Genomic DNA, 14,183 nt, shown 5'->3' on the forward strand with positions numbered 1-14,183 from the left:
TATTGTAGTTTTTTAAAAATTCCAAGTATTATCGATGATTCGTCGTTAATAAATCTTGGTAAGATATGTTGTATTTTACTTGTGTTAGCCATGACATTTACAATGCTACCATGAATTTTGTACTGGCCACCATGTGTTAATTCTCTTATTTGAGTGAATGCTATTCTTGGAGCAACTAACTGTTCCTCGATGTCATTAAGGACTACCACGTTTAGCAATTCTATGTTTCTCTGTATTTGATGAGGGACAAAGAACTTTGGGATGCTATTTAGTTTTATGGCTGCTTTGCATTCTTTGCAAATACGTGGTTTCTTTTGTTCGAAAGGGATATTATGTTGTCTTTTGGTCATTATCCAAGCGTGTGTGATTTCCTTTGCATATGTTGTTTGTTTTTTAAACAGCAGACACTCACATGATAAGCATTTGTATTTTGGAGTATCTCAAATTGTCGTAATATATTTTTCTATGAACTTTGAAGGAGTTCCAAATGCTTTTAAGTATTTTTGTAATGTTATATATTCTTCTGTTATGCATGCACATTTTCGTTTGCGTGTTGTCATTGTCAGTTGTGAGTTTGAGCTTTGTTCTAGTACAACTATTGTTGTTGTGTCATTGTGTTGTTGCAATTGGTTGTGTTGTTTACAATCATCTTTGTGTTGTGTCATTGAGTTTTTATATTTTTTTAATGTCCAAAATTTTACGTTTGATAGTGTCGCATCAGTGAATTTGTGGTTTAAAATGTGCATTGCATCAATGGTAGAAGTGAGTGTGTTTCCATTAATGATGTTTTCTAAAATACAACCCATGTCTTTGGTCCAACGAGTATACTTTGTTGTTGTTATCTCAATTGCACATGGGAAAATTAACATTTTTGGGCTCATTAGGAGAAGCTGTAGTTTTTGTGGCTTCAGTGTAGGTTGTGTTATTTAAGAAGTGCTAGCGTTAATTTCATTGGGTGGAAGAAAACATGTTGCAAGAATAAGTCTTCAATGCATTAGTAAGAGTTATTACGTAGTAATCCATCGATGTACTAGGTAATGCTTTTGATTTCCGAGTACAGCTCTTGAAAAAGCTTAGATTCGAAGAATGGTTGACCCCATTTTACTATCTGAAATTTAGATTGTTTCGAAACGTTTGTGTATTGCATGTACATTGCTTTTCTTAACGCTTTTGGTGTGATATGGAATTTTAACATGTAAGATATACATAGGAAGATACACTTATTTTGTGGATATAGCTCAAGGAATTTTGCATCGATTTTCATTGGTCGGAGCAATGTTCGCTTGTCAGGTTCATGGCTTTGCTTGTAATGTGTGAATGATTATTTAAAGATTGCTAGAAGAGTATGTTTGTAAAAGGAAAAAATTAACTTGTCGAGGCATGTCGACATTCTTTTATTATTGTAGTTCCACAATTGTAATTAACGATGAGAATATATTGTTAGATAAATAAGCGTTACTTTTCAAAAATATGAATGTGATAATAGATATATTTCTCATTTGGAATATAGAGATGTATTTAGAAGCAGAGAATGACTTAGAGGTTATTGCATTTTCCTCGAATGCTTGGGCTGTCGCACTAGTAGTTGATTTATAATTTTGCAAAGTACCTTAAAGTATACGAAATTATGAAATGTTTCATTCGATTAGAAGCTTCTGATATTTAAAAGAATCAAATAATTAAGTGTACAGTATGCATGTTCTAACTTACTAAACACCGAATATGTTACGATATGTACATAGTGGTGATTGGAAAAGCAGTGAAGATATAAGTATCATGTAAGAGTTGTAGCGAAAATGTAAAAATAAAGCTTGTTTCAGTTTTATGACTAGTAGTGTTGCTTTAAAATTTTAAATATAAAGAGGCTTTATTATTGTTGTACGATTATGGGTAGTAATATTGATTTAAGATTTCAAATGAAAATAGTTATATCATTAAAAATCTAATGACAAGTACAAATGAATGAATAACATTTCTTGTAAAGTGAAAAGTTGTATATTTAAAATGATACCTTGCAACCAAAGTAAACTGAGGGTTTATTTGATATGAAAAATGACTTTGGTTAGTTCGTATAAAGAGCTTGTTTCAATCAAAGGACAACCTCTTGTCGTTATAATTAAAATAACGTTTTGTAGTACGCGTTTGCTAAATTATGTCCACGATGAAACTGTACTTGTATCATATGAATATAAATAATAGTTGTTGCTTTAAATTTTCCAATAAAGATAATAATATGTTTAGCAATTTGATCAGAAATAGCAACTGATAAGTAGGATTACTTGGGAAGGCAAAAGAAAATCTACATTGTGAATAATATCTTACAAACAAAGTAACGCGAGGTTGAGTTTGATATTGCAAATATGTTAACTTTGTTAATATAATAGAGTTGTATCCATCAAGGAACAAGCTTATCTAAAATAACATTTGAAGTGTACATCTACTTCTTAAAAAACATTATTAATGTCAAGAATATATTATTTTATTTATTTATTTATTTATTTTTAATGTGGGTTTATATTAATATGGTAGAGTCAAGTATATACAACTTCAAAAAAGTCCATAAGACTTCAAAATCATGCTCTGATCAGTAACAATATCCTCCCTAATAGTAGCAATAATAGACCGTTCAACTGAAGCATTAGCAGTAGCAATAATAGAAAATAGTAATCTACCCAGTCGTATCATGCGGCTCTTCATTGGGGGCCAAGTGCACCACCACCCGAAGTACAATTGTGCCTAGGATCCGAGGATGGGGGCACGGCTTTCGAACTCTAGATCTTGGGCTAAGAGGGCTTCATATCGGGTGGCATAACTTCATTGCGGACTTTGACAGTGAGTCCGACACGATCGTTTCGTAAAACAAGTCTCTTGTAGACAACCATGGGAGGGGGGACCGCAGGAGAAGGTGTAGCATACACCAGAGATCCTTGCGGTAATGCCGAAGCAATAAGGGAAGGGGAGGTCGTAGAAGCTTGACCCATAAGCACAAGGAAGGAGAAAGAAGCTCAACAATCTTAGCCATCGGCGTTGTCTAGCCGTGTTGAGAGTACCAGCTGAGGGGTGGAGCTTGAGGGCAAATCTTCTTTTCCCACCTGTTGTTGCAACTGTGCCAGCAGGGCAGTCTCTGTCTTTGCAATTTGTTCGTCCTTTTTGCAACATTCCTGGATTTCCTGCTGCAGTCTTGAGATCTTCTCAAGATTTGCACCTCTTTCCTATGGTCAACCATACATTCATCATGATTTCATTAAGTATCAACAAGCACATTACCAAAAACCTTAGACCATCTCTGCACCCATAAAGACCAAAGAATGGAGCTGCGGATGGTGTTCTAGCTGACCGGAGCTCTGGTTGGAACGTCTCCCAACAGAAGAAACATATAATTAATCGTGAAAAAACCAAAAAGTTTATGCACATTGTCCCAAACTTCTCTTGAGAAACTGCAGTTTAGAAACAAGTGGGGGATGTCTTCCTATGCTCTATTACATCTTTGGCATAGCCCATCTCCCTGTCCAATTGTTAGTACTCGTTTGACAATCCAGACTCCTTTGTGCATGATGAGCCATAAGAGACAAGCCTCCTTCTCGGGGAGATATTTGTCCCACACTTTTTCGAATCTCTTTGTCCAAAGCCCTTTCCAAATCTTTTCTAATCCATTTCCAATTCAGTTGAGCTATCAGCTCTTCCTGTCCTTCGACAAAGATGGGAACAAAATAGAGTTCTGACTGGCCTACCCACCTAAATTCTTTAATAAAGGGAGGAGACCTTCCCCCCATCCACGAGATGACTTCTATGTCCCAAAGTGCTTGTCTCTTAGATAGTAGCTCTAAGTCGAACCTGTTCAGTTTAAATCTATTTCTTAATATGTCATTCTACATCCACTTCCTTTGATCTCTATCCCACATATCTCCCCAGACTCAAGTCCCTTTTTTATTGAGACGCAAGGCATTCTTAACTTCCTCATCACGAAGAGGGGCATTTGTCCATATGGCTAAGAACCAAATTGAGTGCTTGGACAAGAATGTACCCATTTTCCTAGAGAATCCTTTCCAAATTATGTAAGGTCTCAAAGACTCCCAAGCTGACCACATACCTTTCCATAAGTCTAACCCCTTTGCTATGCAGACTTCTTTACAGTAGAGGGCTGAACCTACCAGAAGGTGTTTCCAATGCTTGCACATGTCGATCTTGACCTTGCTTATATTTCTAAGGATCAAGTAGGCCCAAATCTTATATGGATTTTGCACCACCTTGATGATCCATTGAGCCATGAATCTCGCCGTAGATTTCTCCACATCTACAATTCCTAAACCTCCTGCTACCTTTGGCATTGTGCATGTTTGCCATTTGACTTTAGGAACCTTGTGATTGACCGCATCTCCTCCCCAAAGAAAGGATCTAAATAAGCTATTAATTTGTCTAAGGAAATTCTTAGTTGGGAACCAGCAAGAAATGAAATAGATAATGGAGGGGTAGATGTAGTGGTTGAGGACAAACTTCCTTCTTGCTAGTGTCGGTTGCAGCCCTTGCCATCTATTCACCTTTCATTTGACCCTGTCTAGGACCCAGTCCCATCTGTCCTTCATCGTGCACCCGAAACCCATAGGGATTACCAGTAGTCTGAAAACCTCTCCTTTTCTAATCTCTTTACAACCTTTATTATAAAGAAAAAGGGGGGGGGACTCAAGGTGCCACATATCCCTGTCTTAACATGATTAACTTTTGATCCCGAGGCCATACAAAAAGTATTTAAACACTCCAGCATGATTCTTACTGATTCTTCATTATTGTATGGTGTTAGATTTGTGTCGTCTGCAAATTGCTAGCACATAATCTGTTTGCCCCCTTCCACTTGAATTCCATGTACTTTACCCTTGTCCAGTTCATCCTTAACAAGCCATCCTAGTGCATCCGCAGCTATAGCAAATAGTAGAGGAGCTAACGAGCAACCTTATCTGATTGATCTTTTAAGCCCAAATGGTTGTGTCATTCTATCGTTTACTTCGACTTTGCTTCTAGCTTGACACAAAAGAATTTCTACATATGAACTAATGCCATGGCCAACTCCCATGTCCTTAAGGGAGGACAAGATAAAACCCCATTCCATTCTATCATACGGAGGACAAGATGAAACCCCATTCCATTCTATCATACGCTTTGTCTAAGTCGATTTTGAGGAAGCATATGTCCTGTTGAGTCTCCTCAACCAATTCAAGTCCTTCCCACAAGGTGAGAATAGCTTCTGGGATATGTCTTCCTTGAATGATTGTTATCCTCCCTTATCTAGCATTGCATCTTGATTTTAAGCCTAATAGCAAGTGCCTTTGCAAAGATCTTGTAGTTGCAATTCAACATGGTCAACGGTCTCCAGTTCTTCAGTTCATCTTTTGGTCCACCCTTTGGGATAAGTTTTATCATAAGAAACCCTTTCGCTTTGGAGTCTTGCCATAGCATGATGAGATAGGGGCCTACCGTTTCCCAGAAAACTTGATAAAACTCTATAGGGAGGCCATCTTCTCCTGGTGTCTTACCCTTCCCCATTTGATCTACTGCACCTTTTAGTTCCTCTAAGGTGTGGTCTCTGTCTAAATAAATGCTATCAAAAGAGGAGACTTTTATTTCTCTTACTTTAGAGCATTTCCTCGAGCTATAGCCTTTTCTGTTGTGATGATCTCCTCTTCTCCTAGCAGCTGGTTAAAGTGTTCAGAGACTGCCTCTAGAATTTCCACCACCGGGTCTTGGATGAGTCTGTCTCTAACTTGAAGAGTCTCTAGGGATTCTTTAGGGTGTTTTTTCCTCAGGCTTTTGAACATATCCTCATTAGACTTATCTGCTCTTCCCGCCCACCAATCCCGAGTGTAAATCTTGGCCTGGTTGGCTACTATTTCTGCTTCTACTCTGAGTTTAGCTCTAACTGTCCTCATTTTCCTTTGTCCCTGATCAGTGTTGTCATGCTCAAGGAGAGCCACTTGATCTTCAAGCTTTTGAGTTCTAAAAGAGCTAGCTTTGTCAGCTCTACGTTTGATTGCTTGTAAGAACACTTTTGTCCTACCCGTGGCTCTGATACATTTATATGTCGCATTAGCTAACCCCCCAAAGGCATTGTGCTAGATTTTATTAATCTTATTCCTGATGTACGGGAGTTGAAAAAAGAAAGGATTGGCCTTGAACCAAGAGCGGCCAATGTTCCTTTCTTCCTTTTCCAGGACTAAGGAGATGGGTTTGTGATCCGAGTAGGGGAGGATTACTAGCACTCTGCTCTTAACACAAAGCATCTCCTCAAATATTCTCTTGGAGCAATATGCTCTATCCAATCGCCCTTTTTTGTGGAGGTGTCCTACCTAGTTATTTGTCCAAGTAAAGGCAGTTTCTTCTTATATGTCCACCAGCTTTGCTCTTTCTTTGAGGTGAGTCCACGTATTCAATTCAGCCTATTCCTTCCCACCTGTCCATTCTACTCTCAACCATATTAAAGTCTCCAAGTAGAAGCAAGTTGCTTGCCAAGTGAACGGTTTCCCATAGAAGAGCTATGTCTCTAGCCAAATTTGGAGCATACACTGAGAAGACATGGCACGAGAGATTAGGATGAACAAATTGCACCCCAACCTCGAATTTGCCAAAAATCGGTATAACTCTTCCTACTCCTTGAACCAGGTGATTTGCTACACCTATGACTGCACCTCCTCTCCCTTCGTCCATGATTTGTTGTGAACCAACTTCTCTTGTCATCAATCTGCTTTAGATGCCAGAGAAGCTATAGAAACAAATGAGCTTTGAGAGATAGAATACGCAAGCCAAAAGGCAACCAAATGCTTCGAGAGACATGGAGCAGGAATGAGAAGGTAAAACAGAGAAGCCGCCAAAGGCAAACAAGGAGGAACATGCTTCATTCAAAGCAGATATAGAAACGAATGAGCTGGGAGTGAACAGGATATGCAAGCCAAAAGGCAACCAAATGCTTCGGGAAACGCGGAGCAGTTGTATGCTAAATGAGAAGGTAAAATGAAGAAGCGATACGACAATATTACTGTGAATAGCCGAATCACTACAAGCCACGCTACCCACACTTGTGACCTACGTGATCATTCTAAGCATCCTATACCAAAATTTTGAAGTTATCTGTCGGCTACATTTAGCGACTACAAACCGAAATGGATATTCAACAAGAAAGTCCATAGAAATTCAGATCTTTAAAGCATCATGGAGAAAAGTAACACAATAAAATAATAAATCACCTTCCACACATTCAATCATATTTACTTCGCAAGCACTTGCCATCACAAGCGAACAGCTTCCTTTCAAACTTCAGATCCCTCAAATCCTCAGGCACCAAAGCGAAACACTGCAGACACTTCAAATCTTCGAGCACAGAAGCGTAGTACTGCAGCTACGTGATCTCCTCACATAGATACCGTTAGACTACCGCTGTGCACCCTTTTATAGACGAGCCTTCACGATCGAAATCCAGAAATAGCATCTACTTTAACAGTGTAATCTTCTACCAAGTTTTGCAACCGACTTGACCCACTCATCCTCATGCAACCGACTCTGCCCTATCGCGACACATCACATGACAGCATAACTATGAAGGCCCTTATCATTTGCTTCTGAGAACCGACATGCAACAATAGTATGTTGCATGTCCGATTCCGTCCGAGCCATTAGAATAGGTGCGACCGAACGACTCGCACAGCCATAGAAGGTGGTATATTACACTCCCACAAAAGGGGCAGAACAACAAACGGGAGGTAGGGGCGCCAACCCTTTATCAAACCCAACTGATTTCCAAAGAAGTTATATTAGAAACGAAAACAAAGGGATTCAGCAGAGCGATGATGCGGGAGCTTCAAGCAACCAGTTCCGAAGCTAGAAATGAAGCAGAGATAAGAGTGATTCAAGGGATGAGCGACGCGACAGCTTCACAAAATGGCGAAGCCAAGACCGGAGGTGGAGCGCTTAATAAGAACACAAACTAATAAGAACCCTAAAAAAACCACTCAACCCATATGAATGTTGTGCAAAAAGTTGAAAACTATGAGCTTATGAACTCTTCAAAATCAAAAAATAGAAATAACAAGGTGAATGATATATATCTATCATGCCTACCTATGGGTGAGTGAAATGCTCAAGAGAGCATAAAATTGGAGGCATGAAAAGGAAAGAGTGTATAAAGAGTAGTAAATGCAAATGGTCCAAAAGTCAACAAGATGAATTTCATTGAGAGAGAGAGAGAGGCGGGGGGGGGGGGGGGGGGGGAGGGGGGCTTGCCTAGAGAGAGAGAGAGAGAGAGAGAGAGAGAGAGAGAGAGAGAGGACGATGTCACTAAATGCATGCATTAAAGCCTCTTACAAGGAGCATACTTGGACCAATCACCTTTGTACCAAAGTCATAAATACCAACCTGTCAAAGTTGATAGCAACCAATAGGAAATTCTCACCCCAACAAATAGAAATAATCATGATTTTTAGCTTTGCAAAACTCGAACAATTACTAAGGCTACTCAAAGGGCAAGGCAAAAAATTTGCTAGGAATAACTTGGCAAAAACAAATGGGCAAGGTAATGTTCCTACAATACAAATTGCATCCGAGAAACAAAATCAAAATTTTTGCCGAGCTACAAATCAGCCACAACAGCCACCACAGGAGGTTCAAAGAAAAAGAAATGTAGCATAGTGGAACCAGAAAGCTAGATTGGAGGACATCAGTTCCAAAGTTTTTGAAGCGAGCCAAGAGGATGGGATTTTGATCCCAATGTGAAAAGCGAGGCCATAGGACATTTGAGTGCACCAACAAAACAACATCCTAAGGTCCAAGCAAAGGCTCAAACAATCTAAGAATATGCAAAATCTACATCTTCGTATTTATCTATGTATAATTTTGCTGCAATATTGGATGAAGCCCATACACAAGCATTGTGATAAGAGTGAAAGGAATGGTCTATCGGAAAAATTACAAATTATTTTTTAGATAGGAAGTGGCATTGTTTCCTATCGTGAGTAGTGAGACATGAATTTGAATATTGTTAAGTCCCCCAAAGGACCCCCGGAATTAGCAGATGGCAAGAGGAAATTTAAGAGTGGAGTGATAGAGAATAATGGCTTCCAATTGGGAGAGGTGTTGAGTGAAAGAGACTTCAAAACCTGGATATAGGTAAGTATGATGACACTATTGGCATAATCCAAAAGAGAGTAGAAACAAGTAGGGGAACAATGAAGCCTTCAACAAACCATTGACCTAGAGGTGTAGGATGTGACGAGGCAATCACAAATGATTTTGTGGAGCAAATTATAACACCTTGCATAAACTAAGAACAAATATTTCAATGACATGAAGACCTGCGAAAGGTCTTGAGGGATGAGGACAATTCTTGCCTTTTGCTTCACTCAAGCGCTCAAAAACTACCAGGTGACTTGTGAAGCTAACTTTAAGATGTTAGAAAATGAAAATTTATGTCCTCATCAACAGTTCACTTTTGCATTTTAAGAAACACCAAGTATGACGTCATAATGGGGAAAATATACTCTCTTGCTTTGCCCAATCTTTTTGAAGCTATACTCATGTTTTTGCTTGTTAGTTTCCATATTAAATATCCTCCGTGGATAATTCCTTTAATTTCCTTTTAGCCGTACATATTATGGCAATCTAGCTAACATAATAATCTCCACTCAATTTTAATGAACAAAGCCAGGTCGGTAATTGAGCTCGTCAAATGCAAGATATGAAAGAGTAGAACAATTCAACACCCCCAAGTTTCTTCATAGACATGATTGACAAGGCCTTGAGATTTCAAAATCTTAATAGTTCCATTCCAATCTATAAATAATAGAGGGATCATTTCATCCTAATCAGTAAGAACTAGAAGAAACAACACTTTTAATATCAGTTGCTCCCAACACTAATCAAGGCACAGTCATTAAATCCCAAGGCACTGTCAGTAAATCCCAAGGTGCCAATAGTACAAAGAATTGAGACGGAAAAGATAGCACATAGCATGGATACAAATGTGATGGAGGGATACAAATGTGATGGAGGGATTCATACGTGGTGACAAAAACCTAAGAGTCGCCATCAAATATTAAAAACATGTACATTGCATCAAGGCAAATTAGATGAACAGTAATGTTCGTGGAAGCAGTGAGCAGTGTCATTATCATCTCATCTACAAGAGCCTACTGCAGATAGATCATCACAACTAGAGTGAAATTTGAAGTTATCTTTTTTAGGTTTACAATTAAGATCCAGGGGGGGGCATAGTACTTGAACAATTGGCTTACTTTTGCCACAATATTGCTACAGGAATTTACACATGGGTCAAAAAGATCACAACCTACTCCATCCGTCTAGAATTTCTGGGTGGCATAATCCTTTTGCTAGTGCTTGCCCATCTAGAACGCTCATTAATCTACCATATACACATTTTCTGTAAAGTCTGCTTGTGAACTGACTCCATCCGTCTAGAATTTCTGGGTGGCATAATCCTTTTGCTAGTGCTTGCCCATCAAGAAAGCTCAATAATCTTTCATATACACATTTTCTGTAAAGTCTGCTTGTGAACTGAATAGAATCCTTACGACACATTATGCCAATCCTGCACAGACCAGTTTTCATAGGCAAAGTGGGGTCTAGTCTCTGGGATGACTTGTAAATACTCATAATGCAGGTCCTGCACAGACCAATTCCCATAGGCAAATTTGGATCTAGTCTCTGGGATGATTTGTAACCTCAGAAATCTGTAATTTAATGAGGAGAAGCTTGCCTAAACCACTAATGGCCATATTTCTTGGGAGTTATATTACATTAGATACTTGGCCACTAATGCTTCTATTTCTTGCAAGGCATCATGAGATACTCTTACAAACCCACACCAAGAGCAGGAAGGCTAGCCTCTATCTCCTGATTCTACCCACATAAGATCAATGACCCCACTTCATTACCGATTTTGCATGTAAAATCAGCAAGGTAAGACCTTGAGTGTACCCAGTTTGCATTGTTGCGCTCTTTCGTATCTTGTATCTCACATAGTCAAATACCAACTCAGCAGCACAATTTGGATGTGAGGCTTTCGCTCTCTCTTTCGTGCACATTCCAACATAGACCTGACTGGATGAAACCCCGTTGTCTCTTCAATGCACTAAATTTATAGTTGACAACTATTCACTGCCCTGTAAAGTTAAATATTTGTCTTCAAGAGTTCTTCTTTCGACACTACAGCCCTCTATTACAGAACAACTGGAGTAAGTGTAATTGGTTGCTCGCCAGAAACCTTCTTGTAGGGTCTTTCAGTACAAGAACCACAGAACAGATATTTATATTTCGCAGCAGATAACTAAAAAAATCAGTGTTGCATTTGATGCTGCAAATATAAAAATCACAAAGCAATCCTAAGCACTTCTTTTGCCTGCCTGCTAATCCCAGCTGCTATAAGGTTTTTTAACACGATGATATTGCCACCTTTTCGAGCTGTACGAGGTGCTGACAACCTCCTCTCTATGTAAGTGGTCTGCGATACTGTTCCAAGAGCCCTAAGTGATCATCCCACGGCTCCGACTCTGTTAAAAATGGATCAATTCCCAGGCCCCTGGGACCAACTCCCAACCCTGCGCTTCTTAAATGGCATACTGGCCCTTTCAACTTGGAAGGCCAAAGCTGTGCATTTTAAAAAAGGGAGGGAATATGGGACTAAAGGCAAGCCTAGAGAGAATAAGACACAGAACAGAAAAGGGAAGACCATGGCTTGTGGACCTATATAGGTCCAAAAGTAATGATCTGATGGAAATCATTATCCTGTCATGCATGGACAGTTAACAGAAGGCAAAGATGGAGTAAACAAATGCAAGTGATAACTTTTTTTTTTTTTGCATAGAGTGCCTTTTGGTGCCTCTCTATCCCTAGACTCTATAAGGGCCAACGGCCCTTATCAGAATTCGCCTTTAATTTTTGTTAGAGCTTATAATAATCTAGCCTTCATGATGCAAAACTATGCCACCAAATACAAGGGAGGATTTCGGTTGGCAGAGAATCTCTCTCTCTCTCTCTCTCTCTCTCTCTCCCTCTCCCTCTCTCTGAGTGTGCACATGTACAACATCCTAAAGCCCTCTTGAATTGGTATACTTATGAACTAAATAAATATCCGACCTTCAAAGAAAGCTCACGTAACAAATATAGTACGAAGTTTGAAATACACAACCAGGACAAAAATGCATCAAACAACAGCAAACTGGCCCCGCCAAACTAGCTCCAGATTAGACGCTCACTTTGGGCAGACCCACGCCCCCAAGACCAGTGTAATGAGCTTGCAGAAAGACTTGCACCATGTTAAAAAGTCCAGTACAGTGAAAAAGTGATGTTTACTTCTTCTTGCCTCCCTTCTGCGCATCTCCAGCCTTTGACTGAAAGACACAACAGCAGCCTCTTATCAAACTGAAAAGAAATACCTGCATGCCTTTTCAGAATTGGAAGGACGAGCGTGGTAAGATAGCGTACCTTCTTAACACCACGAACCTTTTTCGCCCTATTTTTCCTCTCCTTCATTTGCTTTCTCGACTTTTCCACCTTGGTAGCAAGCCCATTCTATTCACATCGAGCATAATTAAGCAGCAATTAGTCCAACCGACAGACATCGGATGTTTTCAATGTCAGGGGGAACATACTCGGCTTAAGACTAGAAAACACGGGAACAAAACACTTACTCTAATAAGTCTGTATTTTGGCTCGTGTTTCTTTGCAGATTCCAGACTATCATAGATGAGCCCAAAACCTGTAGATTTTCCACCTCCAAACTGAGTCCGGAAACCAAACACGAACACAGTCTGTGGGTCACGCACTTCGTAAAGCTTTGCTAGCTTCTCTTTCAATTCCGCCTGTATTACAATGACCGCAAGAATTATTTTACTTCAAAACTGCAAGAAGTGGCGTAGATGTCATGCCTAGAAAACAAATCGGCAAGCCTACATATCTAAGGTGCGCATTACCTTAGACACGTTGGGGCGACCAGGATGAAGGACGTCCACAACCTGTAATCACACAGAACCATCCAAGAATCTATTTGAGCGATGAAGATACGCCACAGAAAATCAAGAAGCTAAGTCAAGAATGTTAGACCTAGGCAATAACAACTACAATGTCGACTCTCTTTCAAGATTTTCCAGTGCCAGGGCTGCAGCTCAAGCCGCGAAAAACAAAAAACCCCAAAAGGCTGGGGGAGGGGGGGAACTTACGAATTGCTTGCGAGAAAGCAAGCGATTGGTCATGAATTTGCGAGTGCGAACGGTGCAGGATTTGAGGTCAGCCATGGCGGTCGATCCAGCAAACGCCCTCCTGCGCTTGAATCAGGCGACGAATAGCAGCTGAAAAGAGGTTAGGGTTTCATCACGCACACTCTTTATGAGGTTTCTCATCGTGATGATTTTAGGGCCTTTTAACTATAACTTATTTATTTATTTATTTGAAGGGCTTTTCTCTTTGGGGGGTTACAACCGGTAGGTAGGGCACATGTGCACTTCCATTGCCTGCCGCCGCATGGAATCACACTCAAGCGTCCATGCTTGCCTGAAGAATGCTCGACCCTCCTGGATTTACGAGCACATGGTTGAGGGGCTCATCGTGGCAGCTTTTCCCTTACCTGCATGAGCAATCCAATTACAAGCGTCAAGCAAGGTTTGGCCTTTCCATTTGCCACATCAGCTGCAAGCTATCAAAAGGGCTTGTAAAAGCTCTCTTGCACACCCCATACCCATTTTGACCACCAGGACAAGACACCAGAGCCTAGCTTTTGTTCTTTTTTGCATAGCTTCTTACTTCACCTCTCTCTCTCTCTCTCTTTATGCCCATAGTTAGTCGTGGTTACACATGATGGGAGACAGCATATCGAGATCAGACCCAGGAGACAAGAGGAGCTCGAGGATAAGGAGGAGTGAGTGAGGATCTTTTATCGTAGTCTGTTACTTCCCCTCGAGAACTCCCATTTTACCAGGGATCTACACGAGGAGGCTGAGAGCTCGCCCTATGCAGCCCTCTACCAAGGATTTTTCATGCTGTAGGAAGTCCTCCTTGATAATGAAGACTTCAATGTGGCAATAGACACATGCCAGGTATCACTTCTAGATTTTCGTGATGATTCCATTGTACTAGATGTTGACATGGATGAGGCCGGGATGTCTTGAGTCTCTGTGCAGATAGACAAGTCC

At 40.2% G+C, this 14,183-nt stretch overlaps 1 protein-coding gene across 1 annotated transcript; it reads right to left on the reverse strand.

Annotated features, from left to right (window-relative positions):
• Positions 1-12,078: 12,078 nt before the first annotated feature.
• Positions 12,079-13,382, reverse strand: LOC147886911 (small ribosomal subunit protein eS24z-like). The gene is made up of 5 exons (XM_087394689.1): positions 13,215-13,382; positions 12,969-13,010; positions 12,687-12,857; positions 12,481-12,567; positions 12,079-12,386 (listed from the first exon to the last, which is right to left on the reverse strand). Exons 1-5 carry the CDS (start codon positions 13,287-13,289, stop codon positions 12,345-12,347), a joined length of 417 nt encoding a protein of 138 aa, XP_087250815.1. The 5' UTR covers positions 13,290-13,382; the 3' UTR covers positions 12,079-12,344.
• Between the last annotated feature and the right edge of the window lie 801 nt (positions 13,383-14,183).

Source organism: Dipteris shenzhenensis, chromosome 23, assembly GCF_047967505.1.
Source record: "Dipteris shenzhenensis isolate YYH24624 ecotype China chromosome 23, Dip_SZ_1.0, whole genome shotgun sequence".
Taxonomy (NCBI): domain Eukaryota; kingdom Viridiplantae; phylum Streptophyta; class Polypodiopsida; order Gleicheniales; family Dipteridaceae; genus Dipteris; species Dipteris shenzhenensis.